The following is a 14917-nucleotide window of genomic DNA, read 5'->3' as shown; positions in this document are numbered from 1 at the left end:
GGATCACAGTAATCACTTGCCGTTCTCAAGACTATTTCGTTTTTCATCACTAAAAAAACTATGTTAATCTATCACTGGAATTGTAGAATCAGCCTTCATAACCTGTGTAACTCAAACTAGAAGGCTTTAAAAATTGTGGAGGTGCTGCCAGAAGATTAGTTCAAACCGACATTATGAAGCCCCAAACGAAACAGTATCTATGACCGGCAGGAGTCTAAGAACACTTGGCTGTTTTAGTGCACATTGGAAAGCTATAGGACCCAGACGCGCGTGTTCGTGTGTCGTGACGCAAGGATACCTGTGACGCGGCCCTGCTTTGGGTGACGATGCGACGTACGTACGTGTGTCCTGGAATTGCTGTGAAATGCCGACACGGAAAAGTAATTAAACTGTAAAAGAAACTGGGTTGAATTCGTATCAATGTGTATGGTTGATTAGTGTGCCATAATCAGGTGTTTGTACAGTGACTTGGTTGTCGAGACTTGAAACGAAGCGTGCTACTTGAATGTGGAAATAAATGAATGTGTAAAACTTTGACAATGAAAGTGTGAAACAAAGATAAAAAAAAAAAAAAACGTAACACGATACAAATTAAAACTTAGACTTATAACTGTTGGAATCAAGCACCAAAACATCCCGGTGATATAAAAAAAAAGTGAAAAACAAAGTGTGGGAAACGTAACGTGAAAGAAACGTCGCGCAACATTCGATAAAGTCTCACTAGTGCCAGAAAACTCCCGCCCCGTCGCCATGTCGTACTCTGAGGGCGAGTGGACAGATGGTAATGCTAACGCGCGTCACTGGGGCACGGAGGAGAGCGAAGCGGACATGCAGGAGAAAGGGCATCTGTGGAGCATTGTGGAGACGGCGACGCGGCAGGAAATGAAGACGTCAGGCGGAGACAACCCAGCGGAGACGATGAAGGTGGAGTGGGGTAAGAGATGAGTGGGAATGGAGAGTGTAGCAGGGATTATTATTTCAGAATTACACACATTCTCTCTCTCTCTCTCTCTCTCTCTCTCTCTCTCTCTCTCTCTCTCTCTCTCTCTCTCTCTCTCTCCCAGCCCAGGAAGAACCTAAGGCTTTCCTACTGTGTGTTATCCTTTGTAATCCTCTGTAAAAATCCTTTGCGCGCGTTATTTCCACGCCACTTTTACACTTAAGAAATAGACGGGAGATGGTATACCCGCGGCAGTTATGTTAGTCTAGCTTACGCGTACAACATGTTAATACCAGCGAGAGTAACGGCGCATGTAACTGTGGATTATATGACCTTGTTTACGAGGAAACGTATAGCTAGAAAACAAATAAGTCATCCAGTGAGGCAGAAGTGATTCGAAACATTTGCAGGGTGAGTGCACTGCAGTGTGAGTGGTTTGCGTGAGTGTGGTCGGGTGGTGGTGATGGTTGTAGTGTATGGTAGTGCAGTGGTGGTGACTGTGTATTGTGGTGGTGGTATTGTGTGTGATAGTGTGGTGGTGGTGGTGGTGGTGACTGTATTGTGTTGGTGATATATGTGATAGTGTGGTGGTGGCGGCTGTGTATTATGGTAGTATGGTGGTGGTGACTTGTGTGATACTGATGAGATGATAGTGGTTTGTGGTGGTGAGGTGGTGGAGGTTCTGTGGCATGTTGTGGCTTTGTGTCAAGGTGTGAGTGACTGGTAATTATGTGTGGTGTGGTGTGGGTTGTGGCCATTGTAATTGACATAGTGACAAATTTAGACAATAACCTGTTCAGTTCAAAGTAAATTCTAATCACTAGGAGACACCTGATTTCAAAGGAGGCTACATTCTGTCTGCAGGTTTCGAAGGGGTTTAGACTGTAATTTGTTATTTTCCCCCAGAAATCACCAGGCGGATCACATTATAATCATAATTTTAAGTAATCCCTTTGTAGCTTCGGTAAATTTGTTGGTGACAATGGTTTTTCGATATCCAAAAGTCTTTCATTCAGTCGCTATTCATAATCAACAATCTGGTCGTCTGGGTTCAAACAGACGCCTGGACAGCCACCCATCAAGTCAGCCCGTCTTGAGTTCGGTTTATGAACGAAGGAACTAAGACAAGATACAATTGATTAGTGAAGAAAGATGAATTTCCTTTGTTCACCCTTCCAAGCTCGCGACCACACTCCACTGCATTTAAGAGGAGTTAGTCGAAGTGACACTGATTTTAATGGTAATTCATTATGATCTGAATGACAGATTAACAAGATTTTTACAATATTATCAGGCGAAACACCCTTGGTAGTCCGGCTAATACTCTACTGATCTTGCTAACTGCATGGCTCCCCTCCTGCAGCCTCGCTCCACCAGGCTTTCTTCTTCCTCTCATCCCCATTCTGTCCAACTTCCTAATAAAAGAGTTACCCAGTACTTTCAATCATCCATACCTTTCTCTGGTAAACTCTGGAACTCCCTACCTGCTTCTTCCTACGACTTGACTTTTTTTAAGTGGGAGGTTTCAAGACATTTATCCCTGAGTTTGGAATAACTCACTTTACCTTTAAGGGAACGGGCAACCTAGTGGGCCATTTTTTCCATTTTTTGTTGCCTTTTGCCAGTTGTTCCTCCTGCATAAAAAAAATATATATATGGCCTTAGAAAATGATATCGGCGATGAAGTAAAGCGTTTCTGAATCTTTTCCTTCTTCCCTCTGTTGCCTTTTCGCATTTTCATATGAGCAAAGTGTCTCCAAATAGTGTACGAGCCGTACGGTACTACTTTGGTATGTAATCTACATAGCAAACGTGATCAACTATGGTATGCGATCTACATATTTCATTTACTCATTATAGCCTAAACAGAACATTATATATATATATATATATATATATATATATATATATATATATATATATATATATATATATATATATATATATATATATATATTCAGTACTGGGACACATTTTTACCTTGAATTTATGGGCATGATTAGGTGATTTTATTTACATTAGGAAGGGTCTTTGAAGTCAGGATTAATGGTCGGAGTCTTCACTATTTCAATCCCTACACAAGTTTCTGAAGTTGTATAAAATCACCAAAAAGTAAGCTGAATTAATATGGAAACGCGTCATGATACTGAAAAGAGATGCTCCTCCACAACTACCAGAGACGGTGATAATGTGTCAGAAAACCTGTAGCTACACGTATTCATAACAACTTATCTTGTTATTTGGCGGCGTAACTCATATCCTACGAACATCAACATACAGTATGACGTGCGTGGACAACAGTCACGTCAGTCACTCCTCCACACTGCCGTCGCTCATGCCCCGCCAAACATCCACCAAGAAAAAAAATAAATTAAATGTAGATGTTCCCTGGAGCTGCTAATTTTACGTCACATTGCGCCGCCTTTTACTGGCCACTCTTACTAATGGTGAAGTGTGCGAGGAGGAAAATTTGAAATGATGGGAGAGGAAAGTGACCGTAATCATTTCTTTTTTCCTCCTCCTCCTCTTCCTCCTCGTAGGTCATAATGCGTAGCAACTTTTTTGGGGGAAAGACGGATCAAGAAATGGAAGGAATGTGAGCTGTAGGCCTAAAGGTGGAAAAAAATTGCGATTATTGGATGTGAGTGGCAGATGCTGACCACCAAAAAAAATTGTGTGTGTGTGTGTGTGTGTGTGTGTGTGTGTGTGTGTGTGTGTGTGTGTGTGTGTGTGTGTGTGTGTGTGTGTTTGTGTGTGTGTAAATGCTGAGAAATATATATTTTTTTTACAGTATTGTTTTCGCTTTTTTTTTTTTTTTTTTTTTTTTTTTTGCGATATTATCAGACAACACAGATAAGCAAATATGAAAAATAATCGTTTTGTTTGTGTTAAGAAATAAGCCTTTTTTATTGTTTTGCTTTTATTAGTCGTGGGGGGGGGGTTGATAGTGAAATGTCGAGACAGATACAGTGCAAAGAAACTAATATGTAAAAAAAAAAGGAAACGTCAGTAATCGTTAGTTGAATGTTATTGCATTTCATTACGTCGATGTACCTAAACCTCGCTTTTATCCTTCCTCTGCCTGCTTCCTCTATCCCTATCCAGTCACTTTCTCCTTTCTCTTTCCCTTCACTTAATAGGGGTTAAGGGAACAGGAAAGCTTTCTTCTATGATTTTTTTTCTATGATTCTTTGCAGTAGTAGTACACACACACACAGACACACACACACACACACACACACACACACACACACACACACACACACACACACACACACACACACACACACATACGGTCTATAGTGTGGTGGATCACTGCCATCATTTCCTAAGTAGACACATTTTCATCCTTAATAACAGTTACAATAAGTGCGAAAAATTACAATCAACTGTTCGCCCTCTGCCTCTCGCTCTCTCTGCTTTACGGGAAGTGACTCTCACCTTTAAGAAAATAGACAGAAAGGCGAAAATGCAAAAAGACAACATATCTTCCCTCCCAAAACCCCTTTTATCCTCCTCCCCCCCATCTTCGTCCTCCCCTTTCTCCTTCCCTCCTTGAACTGGCATCCTTACCCCTTCCTCCTCCCCACTGGCCAACCCCTTTCTTCTCTTCTCTCCTTCCTCTTCCCTGTTTCCTCCCATCCCCCCCTTAGTCCTTCCTCCTCCTCTCCTCTCCTCTTCCTTCACTCCAAACAATGCTCTTCCTCTTACTTTTTGGTGTCATCTGTTCCTCTTTGTTCGTCTGTTTTCTTTCTTGTCCTTTATTCATTCTTGCTCATTCTCTCCTCCACTCGACCCTCCACGATGCATTCCTTCATCTGCATCTCTCTCTCTCTCTCTCTCTCTCTCTCTCTCTCTCTCTCTCTCTCTCTCTCTCTCTCTCTCTCTCTCTCTTAGTTAGATGCTTGTCAAACTACTTTACTATGATTTTCTTACGCTGCACAAGTTATACTATTACATAAAAACTGTTTATAATATGAAAAAAAGGCCAGAAAGTATTAAATATGCGACTATTATTTCCTGAAGTGTTGGGGGCGGGGGAGGGGGCGTGTATAAGGTGGATGGTGGTGGTGAAAATGTTGCTTAAGTTTATGGTTTTATTGCACTACATTTCAGTCACTATATAGGTGGTGGTGGTCGTCGTCGTCGTCATCATCCTGTGGCAACTCAAAAGTCTCCCCCATTAAGTAGTATTCCCAAGTGTACAGTACGTACTGCCTCTCGCCACACCTGTCTCTCTCTCTCTCTCTCTCTCTCTCTCTCTCTCTCTCTCTCTCTCTCTCTCGATGATTTTAAGAGTGTAATGTGAATTTAGATGCGATTTGAAAATTGTATACAAATGTGAGAGAGAGAGAGAGAGAGAGAGAGAGAGAGAGAGAGAGAGCATGGCAAAAATGGAGGAGAGAAGGAAAGTAATGAGAGAGGAGATGTATGAAAGGAAGCAGTGAGAGAGAAAATAATCTGGAGTGGGAGGAAAGGGAGGAGAGAAGTGAGACATTGAGAGGGAGAGAGGAAGGAGGGAGGGAAGGGAGAGAAAGAGAGGACACTGGGCAGGAAATAGCGACAGAGGGATGTAAGGAGGAGGAGGAGGAGGAGGTGGGTGGGTGAAGAGGAGGAGGTGGTGGGAGGGAGAGGATGAGGAAGAGGGGGAGGGAAGGAACTCTCGCCAGGGTGTCAAGTGGGAAAATGTTCTCTCTCTCTCTCTCTCTCTCTCTCTCTCTCTCTCTCTCTCTCTCTCTCTCTCTCTCTCTCTCTCTCTTACTCTCGATGTATCTCTTGTGTCGTTTAGTAACACACATGTATAACACACACACACACACACACACACACACACACACACACACACACACACACACACACACACACACACACACACACACACACCTATAACGTCTTACTCCTCATCTCATCTATATTCAACAAATCCCAGAAAAGAAGTTACATTAAAAAAAAAGCTGAAAATAGTTTGTTGACCTAATAATACGAAAAGAAAATCTGAAAAAAAACACTAATTTATGTTCCCCTGTTGAGTAATAACACGTAATGATGACTCGAGTTTAGATAATCGCACTGTAACTTCTACATGAGGTGACGTAGTTGTGACCTGAATATACGTGTAGTTCGACCCAGATAGTGTATAGAGGTGACCTGACCTCGCCAATACCAAGGTCCGTAAATGCCTGACCCGACCTCCACTCCGCCGGCAGACTCTTCAGTGTTGCCCTCGCGTCGATTCTGCTTTTTCCTTTCGTTCCTCTTTTTTTTTTTTTTTTGCAACAGAATTTACTCGATGTTATTTGGAAAGATTGAAGTGTTGCATGTCGTATATCACTCATTGTGTGTGTGTGTGTGTGTGTGTGTGTGTGTGTGTGTGTGTGTGTGTGTGTGTGTGTGCTTCACTGCACTATTGGGGTGGTGTATCGTGTGACCTTCCATCTCTCCATGATAGCGTTATCTGTGGTGTCTTATTAGTATTAGTAGGAGTAGTAGTAGTAGTAGTAGTAGTAGTAGTAGTAGTAATAGTAGTACTGTAGTAGTAGTAGTAGTAGTACTGTAGTAGTAGTAGTAGTAGTAGTAATAGTAATAGTAGTAGTAGTAGTAATAGTAGTAGTAATAGTAGTAGTAGTAGTAATAGTAGTAGTAATAATAGTAGTAGTAGTGGTAGTAGCAGTAGTGGTAGTAGCAGCAGTAGTAGTAGTAGTAGTAGTAGTGTAGTTGTAATAGTAGTAGTAGTAGTACTAATGGTGGTGGTAGTAGTAGTTGTTGTTATTGCTGTATAAGTGATAGCAATACTTTAGGTGCGCTGGCCGTGGTGTTCTGGCCAATACACAGGTGAGGTAATGATGGTAATGAAGGACTCAGGTGAGATGAAAGCATATCCTAGTCGCTTCTAAATACGGGTATTACAAATATTAGTATTCGCTGATTTGATTTGATTTTGGGTGATTTCTCCATTATTTTATGATTGCAAATGATAATTGTTGATACGAGAGTGATGGAATGTGTACACTGTTATGGATATTTTTGTTGTTATTGTTATTTATTTTATCATTGTTGTTATTATTATTGTTATTATTATTATTATTATTATTATTATTATTATTATTATTGTTATTGTTATTATTATTATTATCAATCATCATCATTATCATTTCTTGTATTATTGTGAAGGTGGTGAAGGAAACACGAGCTGTTTAGGCGTAAAGTGTTTATTCTCTCTCTCTCTCTCTCTCTCTCTCTCTCTCTCTCTCTCTCTCTCTCTCTCTCTCTCTCTCTCTCTCTCTCTCTCTCTCTCGATAGTTTTAGTGTAGGCGGCCATGTAAGGGAACACCATCAGTAGTTGAGTGGTCAGTGCCTTCGTGTTCCTAGGAAGATGGTACTATTTTCCCTCAGCCTAGTGGTCTGACATCGCCGCCGCAGCGCTCACCCACGATATTGCGACCTTGGAGTTAAGGAAAAGTGAAAAGAGAGGTACAACATGAAGATTCGGTCCTCAGATGACTTGTCGCGGTAAAACCTGGTGCTAAGGACGAAGACTCCGAAGTGACACGCAGGACCGTAATCCGAAACGCAGAGCAAAGACTCGTTTTAGACTTGCTCATACGATTCCAGTGCCCGAGGAGTAGCCATGGCAGTGAAGTTATGGCTTGTGTTCTAAAATGCTCTCTCTCTCTCTCTCTCTCTCTCTCTCTCTCTCTCTCTCTCTCTCTCTCTCTCTCTCTCTCTCTCACCCCGACTATTTTCAAAGGCCATAGACATGAAAAACCAGGTTTTCACAAGTGTTTCTCTGTAAATAATGTAAGAATCTTGTTAATCTGTCCCTAGAACCGTAAAAATAATTAAAGACTGTATAACAACTGTAAATAAAATAAAATGTTATTGTTACGTGGTTTTTAAGGGCATTTTTTGTAGTTTTAGTGATAGATTAACAAGATTTATACATAATTAATAGGAGAAACTCATCTGAGAAAGAACCCGGCTTATCATATTTGCTGTGTTTGAAAATAGTCGTAGAGAGAGAGAGAGAGAGAGAGAGAGAGAGAGAGAGAGAGATAAACAGCTTCTCAGAATACATGCCGTAACTTACTGCCATAACTTATTTTATATAGAATCCTTTGAAGATCATGGAGAGCGGCATAAGAGTATAAACCATCGTCCCTATTCACTAAGCCAAACCGAGCAAAATTATCTTAAAACTTACGTAGAGCATGAAGGTGGAGACGCGGCAAGCAAAAGGCAAGTACGGCAACAAGAAGAGTCCGGGTGTTCGCGTGTGTGTCGCGTGTGCTGTCCAGGTGGATTCGAACTCACGTCCCTTGGGGCCCCGCAATGCCACTCTTTTCCGCCACATGCCCACCGCGACAATAGCTGCCCGCCCGCCCGTCGCCCCAGGGAGGAAGGGAGGGAAAGTGAAGGAAGAAGGGGTTAAGGGAGAGAAAGGAGGAGGGAGGGGGGAGGGACATTAAGAAAAGTACATCCCAGCTGGAGCTATCATTACTTTCTCTCTCTCTCTCTCTCTCTCTCTCTCTCTCTCTCTCTCTCTCTCTCTCTCTCTCTCTCTCTCTCTCTCTCTCTCTCTCTCTCTCTCTCTCATATAAGTGACCTTTAGCCTGATTCCAGCTTCCTCGTTCTCTCTAATCCCTCTTCCCTTCTTTTCCTCCTCCACCCTCTCCTCCGCTCACATTTTCCCTCCAGATGATTGTCACCCCCTCTACCCTCCTCTCTCTACTTTCCATCACCTGCTTCTGTCATCCTCTTCTTCCTTTCTTCCGTCCTTCCTTCAGCCTATGTCATATTCTTTCACTTGTACATTTCCTTCTCTTTTCTCTGTGCTTTTTCCCACATTTGACTTAATTTCTCGTTTGGTTTCATATACATATATATCATAATTTTTCTTTCTATGCCTCTCATTGTCTTCCAGTGTGTTTTTACTCTTTATATTTCCTTGCGTCCACCACCACCACCACCACCACCTACCCCTCATCCTCCTTCTCTTGGCGCAAAAGACACTCCGGCATCCCTTCCCTCATTAAAATAGAGTCGAGTTTCGTATCATTTATCAAAGTTAGAACAGCCAGTCTGGTTATCGGCGCATCTCTCACGGCTGCCGGACTCTGGGAGGGACGGGGGAAGGGGGGAAAGAAGGGTTCGATTCCTTACTTTAATAAACCTTCCTTCCTCACATTCCTTCACTTTTAATGGTGTTTTCTTTTGTAGAGGGTCCGTTTTTATTTTATTTATTTATTTTTTTTTTCTTGGAGGAGGAGGAGGAGGAGGAAGGCGACGACGACGACGACAACGACGATGATGAGAGGAGAGGAGAGGAGAGGAGGTGTAAGAGGAGGACGAGGATAAAGGACACACACACACACACACGCACACACACACATGCACACACACACACACACACACACACACACACACACACACACACACACACACACACACACACACACACACACACACACACACACACACACACACACACACACAGGCCTATCTCAGGCCTATCCGAAGATCGGAAACAATGAGCTCTGAGCTCGTTCCGTAGGGTAACGTCTGGCTGTCTCGTCAGAGACTGCAGCAGATCAAACAGTGAATTACACACACACACACACACACACACACACACACACACACACACACACACACACACACACACACACACACACACACACGGGCAATCATGAGCTTATCACTTCACCTTCTCTACGACGTCCATCACCCACCTGAGGAAGTAAATAAATACTGATTAGACAGGTAGGCGGGAATACCTTGGAAACCGCTCCTGTGTGTGCGTGTGCGCGTGCGTGCGTCTTGGTGGTTGTTGTTAGGGAGATTGGTAGGGGAGGGAGTTTTGATTTTCCAAGGGAGATGAGGGAAGGGAGGGAAGGGGATGAAATGACGATGTGGAGGCGAGGGGTAGGGGAGTGGCCGCTGGTTGTGATCGGTGATGAGGGGCGGGGGTGGGGAGGGAAAAGGCGCTGAGGGCTGGAGAGAGGCTTCAAAGTATGTTTTGGGGAGGAGGAGGAGGAGGAGGAGGAGGAGGGCAGAGAAAAGGTCGGTTGTCATTGTATAGGAAGGGAGGGGGCGTGGACTGTCAGGCTTAAGGGGAGGGGGATGATAGGAGAGGGATGATGGGAAGGTAATAAGAGCGGATGGAGGGATGGGGGGAAATGGGCTAATGGGGTGTGGGAGGGATGGGAATCTCGCCTGTTTCATATTGCTCTGGTGTGTGAGAGAGAGAGAGAGAGAGAGAGAGAGAGAGAATTTTTTTTTAACTTGTTGATATATTTCTATCAACATATATTTCAGTACGTTCTTCCGAAAGTAGTAATAGTAGTAGTAGTAGTAGTAGTAGTAGTAAGAGTAGTAGGTCTTCTCTCCCAGGGTGCAAACTATTATTATTATCACTATTGTCACCATGCATTGTTTCAAATAAAACAGTGCGCGCATCGTCCCTCATGCTTACCACTGGCCCTGCATGACCTGTGAAGCAATAATCCAGTCGCTTACTCGCCTGGATGAGATGGATTCAATATTAGTGCGAAGGAGCGTTGGCTGATCAGAATCTGCTAAGCCATATATCATTAGACCCTGACAGTGCGAAGCCATTTGTGATAAGTGTGTCTAGGCAGGAGGATAAGGAGGAGGAAAGAAGAGGGAATATACGGAGAGGAGGAAAGTAGGAGAGTAAGAAGGAAAGAAGTATTGATGGAGGAGAAAAGGAGGAGTTTGCAGGGGTGGAGGGAGGAAGGAGGAGGAGGATAAGGAGAAAGAAATTAGGAAATGTTCTAGAAGGAAATGAGGAAGAGTGGGGAGAGGGAGGAGGATATGAAGGAAATGAGGAATGATCAGGAAGGAGAGAAGTAAGATTAGGTGAGGCAAGACCGTGAATTGCCAGTCAGCGTATACAAGGCAGCAGCAAAGTTGTCGGTTATATATGGACCATATTTTGAAACACTTGCATGCCTTCCGTCCTAGTCTCTCTCTCTCTCTCTCTCTCTCTCTCTCTCTCTCTCTCTCTCTCTCTCTCTCTCTCGTTAGGTAGACAGTGATTTTTAAAGGTGTTCATACAGTTCTAATGACTGATTAACAAGATTTCTAGATTGTCAGCAGCAGAAACACTCTTGAAAATCTAGACAGTCATCCCTGTTGCCTCGGAAAAACAATCGTGGTGAGAGAGCTATGTGTTTCGCAATTCAAGCCTCAATCTTACGTACATACATACATACATACATCGTACGTACTATCCGCCTGCTACTGTTTCTTAAAACCTATTTCGGGCAACCACTTTCTATCCGCATTTAATTTTATTCTATTTTTAGCCAACTGGATCCTCTGATACGGTACAGCCAACCTTACTTTAGGCTGCCACTTTCTACCTTCATTCATATATATTGCTCCATACCCATTTTGACTTATCGCCAGCCCTTGTCTGTTCGTGTAGTGTAAGCAACTCTACTTGTGGCATCCTTAGTCAAGTTGCACCGCGGCTTTACCCTGTGTAAGAACAGCAGATGAGAGTGTTTAAGTTTATCCTTGGCTATACAGTAATAAATTTTTTTATACGGTTTGTCGCTTTCTCATCACTGACTCGTTACTGATTTAGTGCTACAGACGTGAACCTGAGTGACGTATAGGGTAGTAAAGTATAGGGGAGTAAAGTTACAGTCGTGGTTACAGTGATTAAGTTATCTAACTGCCTTGTTATGAAAAACCTCTTTAAATTAGTTGAATTCCTCAATGATCTGTTCAATATAATAAAACTGATGCCGTAGCACTGAAAGGGTCGGCGGTATGAGGAGACCAGTGCAATGCTACAAAGGACAAAGCGAGAAAATAACGAAGTAAAAAGAGAGAAAAAAATAACTACAAGGCTGTCCAGGTGATAACGAGAGAGAGAGAGAGAGAGAGAGAGAGAGAGAGAGAGAGAGAGAGAGAGAAAAGAAAGAAAAGGAACACTATGAAAGACAAGCAAGAAGAGAGAGAGAGAGAGAGAGAGAGAGAGAGAGTATATAGTACCATACCATGCCATAGACTAATCACAGGGTGAACACAGACTTTATTTTCTTACTCCTATTATGTCAACCTCTCTAATACAAAAGTTAACCACTAATCTCAATCATTCATCCCTTTCTCTGCTAAACTCTGGAACTCCCTGCCTGCTTTTTTTTTATCTCCACCTCCTGTGACTTGAAGTCCTTCAAGAAGATGCTTGTCCTCTGGTTTGGCTGACGTTTTTTGTTGCCCCCTGTGCCGCACCTACATAGAAGGCACTTGTATTAGTTTTCAATTTACGAGTCACTATAATTTGACTCCCTTGAATTAGCTCCAATTAAAGCGTAATCAAGGAAGCAGTTACAGGAATCGTAATTAATCATGTCATCATAATTATGTACATCAATATGACCTCACAGGATTCCTCATCGGAGGAACATCCCCAGTCATCATTCTGTTTCTCCTACATACAAACTTGTTGAGACTTCACTATTCTGTCAATTCATGTGTGTGTGTGTGTGTGTGTGTGTGTGTGTGTGTGTGTGTGTGTGTTTCATTGTTTGATCTGCTGCAGTCTCTGACGAGACAGCCAGACGTTACCCTGCGGAACGAGCTCAGAGCTCATTATTTCCGATCTTCGGATAGGCCTGAGACCAGACACACACCACACACCGGGACAACAAGGTCACAACTCGTCGATTTACATCCCGTACCTACTCACTGCTAGGTGAACAGGGACTACACGTGAAAGGAGACACACCCAAATATCTCCACCCTGCCGGGGAATTGAACCCCGGTCCTCTGGCTTGTGAAGCCAGCGCTCTAACCACTGAGCTATCGGGCGTGTGTGTGTGTGTGTGTGTGTGTGTGTGTGTGTGTGTGTGTCCATGTCCGTGTGTGTGTGTGTGTGTGTGTGTGTGTGTGTGTGTGTGTGTGTGTGTGTGTGTGTGTCCATGTCCGTGTGTCCGAGTCCGTGTGTGTGTGTGTGTGTGTCCATGCCAGACTACCCTGGAGGTGAAACAAAGCCGGAAGAAAGAAAGAAAAAAAAAATGACTCCACAAAAAAAACATCCATGATAAACAATGTATTTGTACTTCATATCAGTCTTCACATCTGTCACCACTCACAGGCCGTCACACACCAGTGAGCTGTGGCGTCTGAGAATATGCATATCACGGCGCCCTCGCGTTTGACTGTTGCTGTCTAGCTTGGAACCTGGAATTTGTAGATAATTAATGTAAATCAATAATAATGAGCGTAATGTGAACGCCCCAGCGCCTCGTTATCAGTGCTGCATTCTGATTCCTTGCCATCTGGATCAACTCTGTTTTCGACAACTGCGTCACCTCAGAGGGAAGATCCGAACATTACTTCAGGACTTAACAACATAGAGGGGAGATGCAAAAGAACAAAAAAAGAAGATACAATCGGAACAGAAAGGAAGATAAAGTAAAAAAGAAAAAAAAACAAAGGAAAGATACAAAAGGTATACAACGGAAGACGTAAGAAAAAAGTTATAAGAGACGAATGAAAACAATGCAAAAAGAACACAACACAAAAGAATATTCAAGAATCCAATTCATCTAAAAAAAAAGAAAAAAAATCGTTTATGATGGAAAAATTACCTGAAGCTCATAACGACACGACACGACACCAGCGATACAATGAAGGCCAGCGCAATAAGGGATTCGATTTCACTCATCCGACGGTTTACTTGAAACATACGGTCATCGTATAGCACTTTAACCCCTTCAGTACTGGGACGCTTATTTTAACTACAAGTTTAGGGTACGATAAGACGATTCTATTTACATTATGAGCTGTCAATGGAGGTCAGAAGCTTGATGGCCCAGAGCCTTCACTATTCTAATCCCTTATAAGTTTCTGAAGCTGTATAGAATCACCAAATAGTAAGCACAATAAATATAAAAATGCGTCATGGTGCTGAATGGGGATAAAGATCTAAACATTAACAAGACTAAACACATGACTAAATTAATCTCTTTATTTACGGATATTACTTGTACCTCCGTTCCTTAATTTCTTACGCCACATAACATATCTGTACTGAAGACATATAGGAGGTAACTAACTGTATTATAATCCCGTAAACAGCAAATCGCTCACTTTTAAATGAATGACGACCTGAGAGTGACCAGGAGGCGTGTGTCGCGGAGCTCCTGCGCACCTGAGGTCTGGACGCCCTGGCTGACCCGTGTGTCGCTGGAACAGGTGTAAAATCTACCGGTTCGAACCTGACTTTCACTAATAGAGGTGAGCGAGTGGCCGACTTGAATTAAGGTGAAGTTTACACGTGACTCACTAAGGGGAGAGAGAGAGGGGGGGAAGGATAAAGAAGTTAGAAATGTTGATTCGTTGATTGATGAGGCTTTGAGCGTTACCATTAGAGAGAGAGAGAGAGAGAGAGAGAGAGAGAGTGAAGAACAGAGATAGAATTTAACCAACATATATCAAATGGATTCGCCTGTAGAAGGTAAAACACACACACACACACACACACACACACACACACACACACACACACACACACACACACACACACACACACACACACACTGGCTTCACAAGCCAAAGGACCGGGTTCGATTCTCCGGCCGGGTGGAGATATTTGGGTGTGTCTCCTTTCACGTGTAGCCCCTGTTCACCTAGCAGTGAGTAGGTACGGGATGTAAATCGAGTTGTGACCTTGTTGTCCCGGTGTGTGGTGTGTGTTGGTCTCAGGCCTATCCGAAGATCGGAAATAATGAGTTCTGAGCTCGTTCCGTAGGGTAACGTCTGGCTGTCTCGTCAGAGACTGCAGCAGATCAAACAGTGAAACACACCATTAGTCGTAGTAGTACTAGCAGCAGCAGCAATAGAAGTTTGATATTTAATAAAAGTAGTAGTAGTAGTAGTAGTAGTAGTAGTAGTACTAATAGTTGTGAGTGGTGGGGGTGGTGGTCATAATGGTGGTGG

At 43.1% G+C, this 14917-nt stretch overlaps 1 protein-coding gene across 1 annotated transcript in view; it reads left to right on the top strand.

The window, feature by feature from the left end:
- Nucleotides 1–223: 223 nt before the first annotated feature.
- Nucleotides 224–14917, top strand: part of LOC123513601 (C2H2 type master regulator of conidiophore development brlA-like) — a 31242-nt gene continuing 16548 nt past the window's right edge. Inside the window, exon 1 of the mRNA XM_045270857.1 lies at nt 224–934. Within this exon, the coding sequence (XP_045126792.1) occupies nt 751–934 (184 nt within the window). The 5' untranslated portion in view covers nt 224–750. The remainder of the gene's footprint in view (nt 935–14917) is intronic.

This window comes from Portunus trituberculatus, chromosome 36 (genome assembly GCF_017591435.1).
Source record: "Portunus trituberculatus isolate SZX2019 chromosome 36, ASM1759143v1, whole genome shotgun sequence".
Lineage (NCBI taxonomy): Eukaryota > Metazoa > Arthropoda > Malacostraca > Decapoda > Portunidae > Portunus > Portunus trituberculatus.
This window is presented reverse-complemented; position numbering and strand designations above follow the sequence as displayed.